A 12,561-nucleotide genomic window follows, 5' to 3' on the forward strand; every position below is an offset into this window, starting at 1 on the left:
AGCAGTGGCTAGGACAAAAGACTCACAGCTTTGAACTGTTGACGTGAAGTAAAATGTGAAGAATGGTAATTTTAACCTTTGTGAAGACACGGTAGCTCTCAGTGAAAAAGATTAACAGCATCAAGTATTTTAAAGCCCCCCCCCCTTAAAAAAAGATTAATTTTTTTATTTATTTGAAAGTCAAAATTACGGGGCGGGGAGACAGGAGAGAGGAAAGTCTTCCATCTGCTGGTTCTCTCCCCAGATGGCCAGTGGGGAGGGAGCTGGATCGGAAGTGGAGCAGCTGGGACTTGAATTGATGCCCACTTGGGGTGCTTACATTTTCCTATAACAGAGAGGCCCAAACCAAACGTGCTGTGTGGATAGTGGGCATTTGTCCTCCACGTGGATAAAGGTGCAAAGGAAGAATGGGAAGATAAACTCCAGTTGGTGAAGTGTAGGTATTATGATGAATTTTCTCTTCCTTTTGTGTTGTAAAAGTTTTGTTTTTATCAAAAATATTTATTTGGAAGTAGGAAAATCGCTCTGGGGTAATAAAGTAGTTTTCTAACGGAGAGAATAATTAATTTGGTAGACATCTTAAAGACTAAATATTATAAAGGCTGTTTCATTATTGGGATATACCAGGTATCAAACCACTGATTTATGTGAGTTACACAGGCAACTTTATCGATCGATCTTCAAGAGAACTCAGAGAAGATGGGGTGAGAAGCCCCTGGGACACGTGGTGGGACGCAGTACTCAGTGGAGGACACAGTACTCAGTGATGGGATGCAGTACTCAGTGGTGGGACACAGTACCCGTGTGGTGGGACTCAGTACTCAGTGATGGGATGCAGTACTCAGTGGGGGACGCAGTACTCAGTGGTGGAACACAGTACCCGTGTGGTGGGACTCAGTACTCAGTGATGGGATGCAGTACTCAGTGGAGGACACAGTACTCAGTGATGGGATGCAGTACTCAGTGGTGGGACACAGTACCCGTGTGGTGGGACTCAGTACTCAGTGATGGGACGCAGTACTCAGTGGTGGGACACAGTACCCGTGTGGTGGGACTCAGTACTCAGTGATGGGATGCAGTACTCAGTGATGGGACGCAGTACTCAGTGGTGGGACACAGTACCCGTGTGGTGGGACTCAGTACTCAGTGATGGGACGCAGTACTCAGTGGAGGACACAGTACTCAGTGATGGGATGCAGTACTCAGTGGTGGGACGCAGTACTCAGTGATGGGACGCAATACTCAGTGGAGGACACAGTACTCAGTGATGGGACGCAGTACTCAGTGGTGGGACACAGTACCCGTGTGGTGGGATGCAGTGCTCAGTGATGGGACACAATACTCAGTGGAGGACGCAGTACTCAGTGGTAGGACACAGTACTCAGTGATGGGATACAATATTCAGTGAGGGACGCAGTCCTCAGTGATGGGATGCAGTACTCAGTGAGTGGTGGGACACAGTACCTGTGTAGTGGGACGCAGTGCTCAGTGATGCGATGCAGTACTCAGTGGTGGGACACAGTACTCGGTGATGGGACACATTATTCATGTGATGGGACACAGTGCTCAGTGCTGGCACTCAGTACTCTGGTGGGATGCAGTCCTCAGTGGTGTGATGCAGTGCTTAGTGATGGGACTCAGTAGTCAATGATGGGACGCAGTACTCAGTGTTGGGATACGGTACTTAGTGATGGCATGCAGTACTCAATGATCAGATGCAGTACTCACATGGGACACAGTACTCAGTGGTGAGATATAGTACTTATTGGTGGACCCAGTTCTCATGTGTAAGACTTGGTACATGGATGGGACGTAGTGCTCAGCAATGAGACACAGTACTCGTGGTACTATTCGGTACTCACTGGATGGGATACAGTGGTCAGTGATGGGACACAGTACTCAGTGATCAGACACAATACTCACATGGGGTGCAGTACTCAGTTGTGGGATGCCGTACTTACATGTGGTCACAGTACTCATGTGGAGGACTCAGTACTCATTTGGTGGGACGCAGTGCTCAATGACGAGACACAGTACTCAATGATCAAATGTAGTACTCATGTGGGATGAAGTACTCAGTGGTGGGACACAGTATTCACATGGTAGTACTCAGTTCTCACATGGCGGGACACAGTACTCAGTGATGAGATGCAATACTCAGTGGTGGGATGCAGTGCTCAGTGATGAGATGCAGTACTCAGTGGTGGGATGCAGTATTCAGTGATGAGACGCAGTGCTCAGTAGTGGACACAGTACTCATGTGGTAAGACGCAGTACTCACATGGTGGGACACAGTGCTCGGTGAGGGGACACAGTACTCAGTGGTCAGATGCAGTACTCAGATGGGATGCAGAACTCACATGGTGGTCACAGTACTCATGTGGAGGACACAGTACTCACATGGTGGGACACAGTGCTCGGTGAGGGGACACAGTACTCAGTGGTCAGATGGAGTGCTCACATGGGATGCAGAACTCACATGGTGGTCACAGTACTCATGTGGAGGACGCAGTACTCACATGGTGGGACACAGTGCTTGGTGAGGGGACACAGTACTCAGTGGTCAGATGCAGTACTCAGATGGGATGCAGAACTCACATGGTGGTCACAGTACTCATGTGGAGGACGCAGTACTCACATGGTGGGACACAGTGCTCGGTGAGGGGACACAGTACTCAGTGGTCAGATGGAGTGCTCACATGGGATGCAGAACTCACATGGTGGTCACAGTACTCATGTAGAGGATGCAGTACTCAGTGATGGCACACAGTGTTCAGTGCTGGGACACAGTACTTCGTGATCAGCTGGAGCAAGTGGAAGAAGTGGGTTCGTCTCTTCACTCTAACCTTTTCTTCCTCCAGGTTGGAGGCACCAAGGCTGGTGTAGTGCGCTTTCTTGGGGAGACCGACTTTGCCAAGGGGGAGTGGTGTGGCGTGGAGCTGGACGAGCCGCTCGGGAAGAATGATGGTGCCGTCGCCGGGACGAGGTTAGTTGGCGCTTGAACAGCATCTCGCGGGTCTCACGAGTGTGTGGCGAGACGGAAGTGTGCGTTCCCGAGAGCTGCTCTCTGATCGCCTCCATCTACTCTCTCTCCATCTGCGTGGATATCGTACACACAAGCATGCAGCTTATTTTTCGAACCAGAGAGGAAATACCATGGCAGCCTTTTGGCTTCTCTCCCTTTTGGTAGTGGTGGTTCTCCCCAGGGTGGGGCTGGAGTGAGGAGCAGCTTTGTTAGGGAAAACGGCCTCCCTGTCTGGTGAGAATCGCACCCTGTGGCGAGCGAGTAGACCGGCAAGCAGACTTCTGCCACTGCAAGGAGACCCCCTGCCCCCAGGGTTGAGGAATACAAAGAGTTTCCTACGCTTCTTGTGAGATGCGTGTGCGGCGTGATGCCTTAGCAGGAGTATGGTAGACAGTGTATGAATGTGTGGCTTGGTTATGAAAACGTAGGCTAGCATGTTACTTAGAAACACACACAAATTGATAATGAGCACATGGGCTCTATCTACCAACTACAACGCCAGTGACTTCAGATACGAATCTTGGTGCTGCAGTGATTAGAAAGCTCGCCTGGGCTGGCACCTGGGACACCGGCATCCTTTATGAGCCCTGTTTTGAGTCCTGGCTGCTCCACTTCTGATCCAGCTCCCTGGTAAGACATTTGGAAGAGCAGCATATGATGGCTCAAGCGCTCGGGTCCCTGCACTGATGTGGGAGACCAGGATGGAGTTCAGAGCTCCTGGCTTCAGCCTGGCCCAAACCCAGATAATGTGGCCATCTGGGGAGTGAACCAGTGGATGGAAGTTCTCTCCCTCTCTCTCTGTCACACTACATTTTAAATAAATAAGTTTCTTTCTTTTTTTTAATTCAGGGCCAGTGTTGTGGCGTAGCAGGTAAAGCTGCCGCCTGTGCTGCTGGTATCTCATATGGGTGCCCGTTTGTGTCCTGGCTGCTCCACTTCCAATCCAGTTCCCTGCTGATGCGCCTGGGAAGGCAGCAGAGGACGGCCTGGGTGCTTGGGCCTCTGTACCCACACAAGAGTCCCTGAGGAGACTCTGGACTCCTGGCTTTGGCCTGGCACCACCCCAGCCATTGTGGCCATTTTGGGGTTGAACCAGTGGATGGAAGACCTCTCTCTGTATCTCTCCCTCTCTGTAACTCTGAATTCCAGGTAAATAAATAAATCTTTTAAAATTAATTTTAAAAATACTTCTTCTTTTTTTTTTTTTTTTTTTTTTTGACAGGGAGAGTTATAGACAGTGAGAGGGAGAGACAGAGAGAAAGATCTTCCTTCCATTGGTTCACCCCCCAAATGGCCGCTACGGCTGGAACTGGGCTGATCCAAAGCCAGGAGCCAGGTGCTTCCTCCTGGTCTCCCATGCGGGTGCAGGGCCCAAGCACTTGGGCCATCCTCCACTGCCCTCCTGAGCCACAGCAGAGAGCTGGACTGGAAGAGGAGCAACCGGGACTAGAACTGGTGCCCATATGGGATGCTGGCGCCGCAGGCGGAGAATTAACCAAGTGAGCCATGGCGCTGGCCCCCCCCTTCTTTTTTTTTTTTTTTTTAATAAAACTTTTTAAAACATTTACAAGGGTTATTCGCCTTTTTTGATTAGCATGCTTCAGGTGTATATATTTATGGGTTACTCTGTGATATTTTGGCTTTTGCACCAGCATGTAGTGATCAAGTCACAGTGACTGACATTTTCATCTCCTTATCATCCCTTTACGTTTGGAGCCTCCAAGTTCCCAAACACAAGGGCACTTCAGAAAGTCCAGGGAGTCCAAAGACAAGTTTATTTTGGTGCGAAAGAAATTCACACGTAGCTTTTTCACAGTATACCCTTGCACAAACTGCTGTCCCCTCCTAACTGGGGGCTACTGTGAACCACAGTTGCCCCGCTGGCGGCCATCCCTCCTGTTATTGAAGCATTGCAACTCTTGAGAGGAACAGCTGACCGGCATTGCTGGTTGGTAGTTCTTTATCTCTGCTTTAGTGGATCTGCCAGAGGTCGGTGCTTGTTGGGTTTCCTCCTTTTTCTGGCAGTTTCACCGAGCGGGGCTCCCGTGCTGAGCTCCTCTGCTGCGTGTTTACGGGGCAGGAATAGTTGTTAGCTACACCCTGTGCACGGAACCTGGGCTGCAGATGCGTGCCTCCGTGTACCGTGCTGTCACTGGTGCATTGTCTGGTGGGTTATCGGCTCATGTGCTTGCGAATGCCGGGTGCCGATGCAGGGAATCTGTAGCAGTCCAGTCACAAGATAGGAGCCGAGAGAGCCTTTGGGTTATAATTGCTATTTCTTATAATTAAGTTGTTTTTTGTCACTGTTCTTCTTGTTCCCCAAAGGTACTTTCAGTGTCAGCCCAAATACGGCTTGTTTGCGCCCGTCCACAAAGTGACCAAGATCGGCTTCCCTTCCACCACGCCAGCCAAGGCCAAGGCCGCCGCGGTGAGGCGAGTGATGGCGACCACGCCCGCCAGCCTGAAGCGCAGCCCCTCGGCCTCCTCCCTCAGCTCCATGAGCTCGGTGGCCTCGTCCGTGAGCAGCAAGCCCAGCCGGACAGGATTAGTAAGCCACCCTCTCAGTCTGTCCCTGCTTCTCTGGCATGACAGATGCGCGCGCACAGTGCACCTGCTTTGCCTGTCCTTGTGCTGCTTGCTGCCTGTAGCTTGCTGTGAAAATCCTTGCAAGTAAGTCTTGAGGAGCGGAACTCCAGCAGGAATGCGATTTTTTAAAACAGGAAAGTGCTGTTCTTGGCTCTCTCCAAATTGAAAAAGGCTTACAAATGCACCAGCTTTTGCTGACTGTAATAAGTACTGCTCAGCCTAACGTTTTGGGGTGATTTCTTTGACCTGAAATTACTTGAGGCCAGAAATGTCAGGAAAATTGGAGGGATCTTTTCCTCAGGTACATAGGTCTTTTTCCGTTTAAACTTCAAACAGTTTTAGGAACTAAAATACTTTGAAAACAATCATGTTCTTAGAAGTTTAGTGTTATGTTAATACAGCCTAACAGAAAATAGTGTGTGTGTGTGGCGTGTTCCTGATGTGGCCCGAGGACACAGAAGGTCCTGGAACCTGAACGGGTGCGGGGGAAAGCCCTGTCCTGTTTGTTTCCTCTTCTCCTTACCTCTCCTCCTTTTCCCTCTCCCGCCTTCCCATTTAGAGCAGCGGAAGTAGAGTCATCAGAATTAAAGTAAAATAGTGCCTCGTTCTCTGTTAACACGGTATTTTCTTAGTGTCAGAAGCACTGACTGTTATTACCTCATCCCGTCCTTAAGCTTATTTTACTTGAAGCAATGTGAATGTTGTTGACTGTTGTTGGAATTACAGCAGGAGGCTCCGGCCCAGGCTAGATTCAGGGCCTCAGCTTCAGGATAGTGAAGTGCAGGTGGGAGCCGGACCCGCCGGGGGTGTGGTCGAGCAGCAGGGTGGCGGGGCCCTGAGCACTCTGTGCCGTCCCTTCCGCTGCTGTTGGGTAGGGAAAGGAGGGGGGCCTCAGTGGGGGTTGTGTGCCCTGCCAGCCAGTGGGGCTTTCCTCCTGCAGCTTGTGAGACTCTGCAGTTGGCAATTTATTTTTACTGATTTGAAAGACAGAATTACAAAGAGGTATATATATATATATAGAGAGAGAGAGAGAGAGAGAGACAGACAGACAGACAGATGGACACGTCTTCCATCCGCTGGTTCACTTCCCAAATGCCACGATGGCTGGAGCTGCGCTGATCTGAAGCCAGGAGCCAGGAGCTTCTTCCAGGTCTCCCACGTGGGTGCAGGGGCCCAAGGACTTGGGCCATCTTCTACTGCTTTCCCAAGCCATAGCAGAGAGCTGGATCAGAAGAGGAGCATGAATCTAAAAATAAAATAAAATAAAAAAAAAAGGAAGAGGAGCAGCCAGGGCTAGAACTGGCACCCATATGGGATGCCAGTTCTTCAAGCCATGGCTTTAAGCCACTATGCCACAGCACCCGCCCCTGCATCCTTGTTTTTTTTTTTTTTTTTTTAGATTTAGATTTATTTTCTGCTTATTTGAAAGGGAGAATTACAGAGAGAGAGGGAAGAGATACTCAATCTGCTGGTTCACTCCCCAGATGGCTGCAATGCCAGGGCTGTGACAAGTGGAGCCAGGAGCCAGGAGCTTCTTCCTGGTCTCCCAAGTGGTACAGGGAATCTAGGACTTGGTCTTCTGCTGCTTTCCCAGTCTCACTAGCAGGGAGCTGGATCAGAAGTGGAGCAGCCAAGGCTTGAACCGGTGCCCAGGTGGGATGCCAGTACTGCAGGCAGAGGCTTAACCTGCTACGCCACAGCGCCAGCTCCTTTAATGTAGTTTCTAAATCAAGAAGAGACCATAAGAGAATATGACGCCGGTGCCGCGGCTCACTAGGCTAATCCTCTGCCTTGCGGCGCCGGCACACCGGGTTCTAGTCCTGGCCAGGGCGCCGGATTCTGTCCCAGTTGCCCCTCTTCCAGTCCAGCTCTCTGCTGTGGCCCGGGAAGACAGTGGAGGATGGCCCAAGTGCTTGGGCCCTGCACCCACATGGGAGACCAGGAGAAGCACCTGGCTCCTGCCTTCAGATCAGTGCGATGCGCTGGCCGCAGTGCACCGGCCGTGGCGACCATTGGAGGGTGAACCAACGGCAAAGGAAAACCTTTCTCTCTGTCTCTCTCTCTCTCTCTCTCTCACTGTCCATTCTGCCTGTCAAAAAAAAAAAAAAAAAAAAATGACAAGGATATAGAATAATTGAAAATGTGATTTCAATATTATTGCTGTCAACATATTTCTGTCCTAGAAAACAAAGAAATTGAAAGAAGCCTCCTTTGTTCCCCGTTCTCCGTAACCACAGTGACTTCCTGTCGTGGTGTGTGAGCAGCTGGGCTCTGTCCACCTTGTCCACCCTCATTGCCTGTGCTGTGCTGCTTTTCACACAGCTCTTGCTTTATTTATTTATTTATTTATTTGACAGGAAGAGATATAGACAGTGAGAGAGAGAGACAGAGAGAAAGGTCTTCCTTCCGTTGGTTCACCCCCCAAATGGCCTCTACGGCCGGCGCTGCGCTGATCCGAAGCCGGGAGCCAGGTGCTTCCTCCTGGTCTCCCATGTGGGTGCAGGGCCCAAGCACTTGGGCCATCCTCCACTGCCTTCCCAGGCTACAGCAGAGAGCTGGACTGGAAGAGGGGCAACTGGGACTAGAACCTGGCCTCCATATGGGATGCCGGAGCCGCAGGTAGAGGATTAACCAAATGAGCCACGGCGCTGGCCCACTTTTTGTTGTGACAGTAGGCAAAACCCAGCCCTGCAAAGACAGATGTCGCAGAAGGGAGCGTGGTGCGATCCAACGCCGAAACTGAGTTGTCTTGAGACAGTGGCTTTTGTGGTGTCCCACAGATGTTGTGTGTCCTGGAAATTTTATTTCATTTTTTTCTAAAAGATTTATTTATTTATTTATTTGAAAGAGTTACACAGAGAGAGGAGAGGCAGAGAGAGAGAGAGAGGTCTTCCATCCAATGGTTCACTCCCCAATTGGCTACAACAGCTGGAGCTGTGCAAATCCGAAGCCAGGAGCCAGGAGCTTCTTCCGGGTCTCCCACGTGGGTGCAGAAGCCCAAGGACTTGGGCCATCTTCTACTGCTATCCTGGACCATAGCAGAGAGCTGGACAGGAAGTGGAGCAGCCGGGTCTCGAACCGGTGCCCATATGGGATGCCGGTGCTTCAGGCCATGGTGTTAACCCATTGCGCCACAGCGCTGGCCCCCTATTTCATTTATTTTAAAGTTATTTATTTATTAGTTATTTGAGAGGGAGAGAAAAAGGGAGAGACAGAGAGAGAGAGAAAGAGTTCTACTGTTGGCTGGTTCACTCCCCAGTGATTGCCAGGACTCCATGTGGACATCAGGAACCCGTTTGAGCCATCACCTCCTAGGCGCATTAGGAGGAACCCCAGGATCAGGAGTGGACAGGACTGCACCCAGCACACTGTTGTATTCCCAACCAGGGACTGACTGAGCTGCATAGTCAAATGCCCGCCCCCCCTTGCAAGTTGAAAACACCACTCATTTCCCTGTGAGTTTGCCCTGGTGCCCTGGGGCATCTCTGCTAGCTGGGGACCTTTTTTATTTCTTCTAAGATTTATTTATTTTTTTGAAAAATCAAAGTTACAGAGGGAGAGAGGGAGAGACAGAGAGATCATCCAACCACTGGTTCACTCCCCAGATGGCCAGCAATGGCCAGGGCTAAGCCAGGCCGAAGCCATGATCCAGGGACTTCACCTAGGTGTCCCACGTGGGTGGCAGGGGTGCAAATGATGGAGCCGTCTTCCACTGTTTCCCAGGCCGTTAGCAAGGGGGTGGATCAGAATCAGCAATACAGGACAGCTAGTGTCCTTATGGGATGCTGTATGCAAATGTGACGGTCTGACTTGCTACCCCACAACACTGGCTCTGTGGTTTGAGAACTTTTTGTTCATGTGTTCAGGAAGGAGTGTGAGTAGGAGGAAGTACAATTTAACTATATAATGAAATTGGAAAATCAGGGTCAAATGGTTAAAGCAGAGAGTAGGAATTTCTTTCCAATATGTTTAAGTATTTCAGGAAGTTTCACTAGGGACAGGTGTTGTGGTGCAGGGGGTTAAGCCACTACTTGGGATACCCACATTCCATGTCAGAGTGCTGGTTCAAGTCCTGGCTCCTCTGCTTCCAGTCCAGCTTCCTACTAATGCACCTGGGAGGTGGCAGCAAGTGATCTTTCAAGCACTTGGTTCCCTCCACCCAGGTGGGAGGCCCAGATGGAGTTCCAGCCTCCTGGCTTCCACTTGGGCCAGTCCTGCCTATTGTGAGCATTTTGGGAATGAACAAGGGGATGGAAGCTCTGTATTTCTATCTCTCTATTCCCCCACCCTCTGCCTTTCAATAAATAATACACTAAATGGAAAAAAATGTTCACTAAACGACACGTGAGAGGGCAGTTTGGTTTGGGTTGGAACCTTTTACTCTCGTGGCTATCAGATAGCAGGTACTGATGGATGGAAGATCATGACTGTCCGTCCGCGTCCTGTGACAAGGGTGTTAAGAGGAGAGCGTCCAGATGATGAGGGAGGCTTTGACCGTGGGAGGTGAAAGAGAGGCGGAGCTGAGCTGGAGCCAGCAGGCACTAAGCGCATGGCCGTGGTCCAGTGCTTGCCCAGGAAGAGGCCGTTTCCTGACCACCCGCCAGCCTCTGAGCCCAGCCGGGAAGAAGACTGTTCACCTTCCCGGTGCCCTGCCGACCCTCAGAAGTTGCCCTCTTGGGGTTTCCACGGAGTGTTCCTCGGCCTCGAGCCGCAGGGAGGGGGCTGTGAAGCAGCGATGAGTGGACGGCGGTGCTGAGACATCCCTCTCGGTACCCAGGCCCCGCCCGCCTCTCCCCCCTCCCCTGTCTTCTCTCTCTGTGCCCTCTTCCTTCCCTACTTCTTCACAAGCTTCTCTTTCCCTTCTTCTCCCTCTCCCTGTCTCCTTTCCCTTCCTTTCTCTGGTGTGCAGACCTGCCACACGTGTTCACACGCATGCTCACTCACCCGCTCAGGCTTTGGAAGGCAGAGTTTCCCCCTTACTCTTGTGAGTCTCTCTGGTGATTGAGGTTCAAGTCCCAAGGGCTGCGTTCCTGGCTGAGTTCTCCCAGGGCTTTCCCTTTGAGAGGAAGGTGAAGACAGTGCTAACCTAACGATCCAACCAATAAACCAGTCGAAGAAGATCTGTGACCCCAAAGGTGATCTCTCTGTTACTGACTGGTGTTGAGAAGCTTAGAAAAGCGTCAGCCTCAAGTCAAAAGATGGAGGAGAACTCAACCTCAGGCGGAAGTAGAGTGAAATAGAGGAAATTCTTCAGGGGGTCCTGTGGACTTTTTCTTGATTCCTCCAAGGCCTTGACACCTGCGCTCAGGGCAGCTGCGATTTAAGCCACTTGTTGCCCTTGCGATCACTTTCCTGAAGGTTGCGTGAGCTCTTGACACTGGTGTGTTCCTTGTGAAGTTTGCAGACAGGGGCGCGCGCTGTCTCGTTTGCTTGCTCAGAAGCCGTTTCTGGTCGCCGGTGGCCCGCGAGCCAGACGTGTCCGTGCTTCGCCGAGGGCCTGCTGCCGTGCATGCTGTACCCCCGGTAGCGCCGTTGCTCTTCACGTCTCTGACTTTGCCTTGCAGCTGACCGAGACCTCCTCCCGGTACGCCAGGAAGATCTCCGGCACCACTGCCCTCCAGGAGGCCCTGAAGGAGAAGCAGCAGCACATTGAGCAGCTGCTGGCCGAACGGGACCTGGAGAGGGCGGAGGTGGCCAAGGCCACGAGCCACGTGGGGGAGATAGAGCAGGAGCTAGCCCTGGCCCGGGATGGCCACGACCAGGTGAAGTCTGGCGCCGACCTCGGTGCGGAGATGGTGACGGTGTCTAGGTGGAGTGAGGAGGCCGAAGGCATCCCTGGCTCTCGGAGCCACGCGCAGGAAATGGGTGTAGACGTCTTGGCTGGGCTTGTTTGAAAGCTGGGACCTGGGTGCCAGGTCACAAAGATGAAGTTTCGTTCTGTTCGACCCCACCCCAGTCTCTGGATGCTGAGGGCCGGGTCTCGGGCCTGTCCGTGTCAGGCCAGCTGGTTCACTGGGCTCCTGGGTGCAGGTTATTTGTCGTGTGTGTTTCACCTGCAGAGAAGGTGAGAGTTGTTTCCACACTGCCCTCGATGGCTTCAGTGGTGTGGTTTTTCGTCATCTTGCTTCCAGGAAAGCCGCCGAGAATAACCTGTAGGTAGAAAGGATTTTAGAGCAGTGCCCCACCCCGGTAGCACGCACCTGTAGCTCCTTGGAGGTACTCTTGGGCCTGCGTGTGGGTCAGAAAGCAGCCACTCACTGACATCCTTGCTCCCCCAGCATGTCCTGGAATTGGAGGCCAAGATGGACCAGCTGCGAACGATGGTGGAGGCGGCTGACAGGGAGAAGGTGGAGCTTCTGAACCAGCTAGAAGAGGAGAAGAGGTGATGCAGGCTGTCCCTGGTGCAAGGCCGACCTGTTCCTTCCTCTTCAGCCTTACTGAACAGCTCCCGCTGTTTCCCTTCTCCTGATTCACTCCCAAATGCCCGCAGCAGCCGGGGGCTGGGCCAGGACAGAGCCAGGAGCGAGGAGAACTCCACCTGAGTCTCCCACGTGGGTGCCAAGGGCCCAGCTCCTTCAGCTGTCACGCCTGCCTCCGGGGTGGATGTTAGCAGGAAGCTGCAGGGAGAAGCAGAGCTGGCCTCCCCACCCCGGCCCTCTGATACAGGATGTGGGGTCTCCAGGGGGCTGGCGCTATGGCGCAGGAGGTTACTCCTCTGCCTGCAGTGCCAGCATCCCGTTGGGTGCCAGTTCTAGTCCCGGCTGCTCCTTTTCCAGTCCAGTTCTGCTGTGGCCTGGGAAAGCAGTAGAAGGTGGTCCAAGTCCTTGGGCCCTGCACCCACATGGGAGACTGGGAAGAAGCTCCTGCCTCCCAGCTTCGGATCAGCACAGCTCTGGTTGTTGCGGCCATCTGGGGAGTGAACCAGCGGGTGGGAGACCTCTCTCTCTCTC

At 52.1% G+C, this 12,561-nt stretch overlaps 1 protein-coding gene across 30 annotated transcripts in view; it reads left to right on the forward strand.

The window, feature by feature from the left end:
- CLIP1 (CAP-Gly domain containing linker protein 1) overlaps window positions 1-12,561 on the forward strand; it is a 133,804-nt gene that overhangs the window by 52,722 nt on the left and 68,521 nt on the right. For all 30 annotated transcript variants that reach the window (XR_016227095.1, XR_016227096.1, XM_070066144.2 and 27 more), the window contains exons 4-7: window positions 2,862-2,986; window positions 5,351-5,573; window positions 11,176-11,373; window positions 11,890-11,993. Coding sequence is in view for 28 of the 30 variants with exons in the window: in XM_070066144.2 (XP_069922245.2) it covers window positions 2,862-2,986; window positions 5,351-5,573; window positions 11,176-11,373; window positions 11,890-11,993 (650 nt within the window). In the remaining 2 variants the exon portion in view is untranslated. The remainder of the gene's footprint in view (window positions 1-2,861; window positions 2,987-5,350; window positions 5,574-11,175; window positions 11,374-11,889; window positions 11,994-12,561) is intronic.

This window comes from Oryctolagus cuniculus, chromosome 21 (genome assembly GCF_051225735.1).
Source record: "Oryctolagus cuniculus isolate XC-2025 breed Fujian yellow rabbit chromosome 21, ASM5122573v1, whole genome shotgun sequence".
NCBI lineage: Eukaryota > Metazoa > Chordata > Mammalia > Lagomorpha > Leporidae > Oryctolagus > Oryctolagus cuniculus.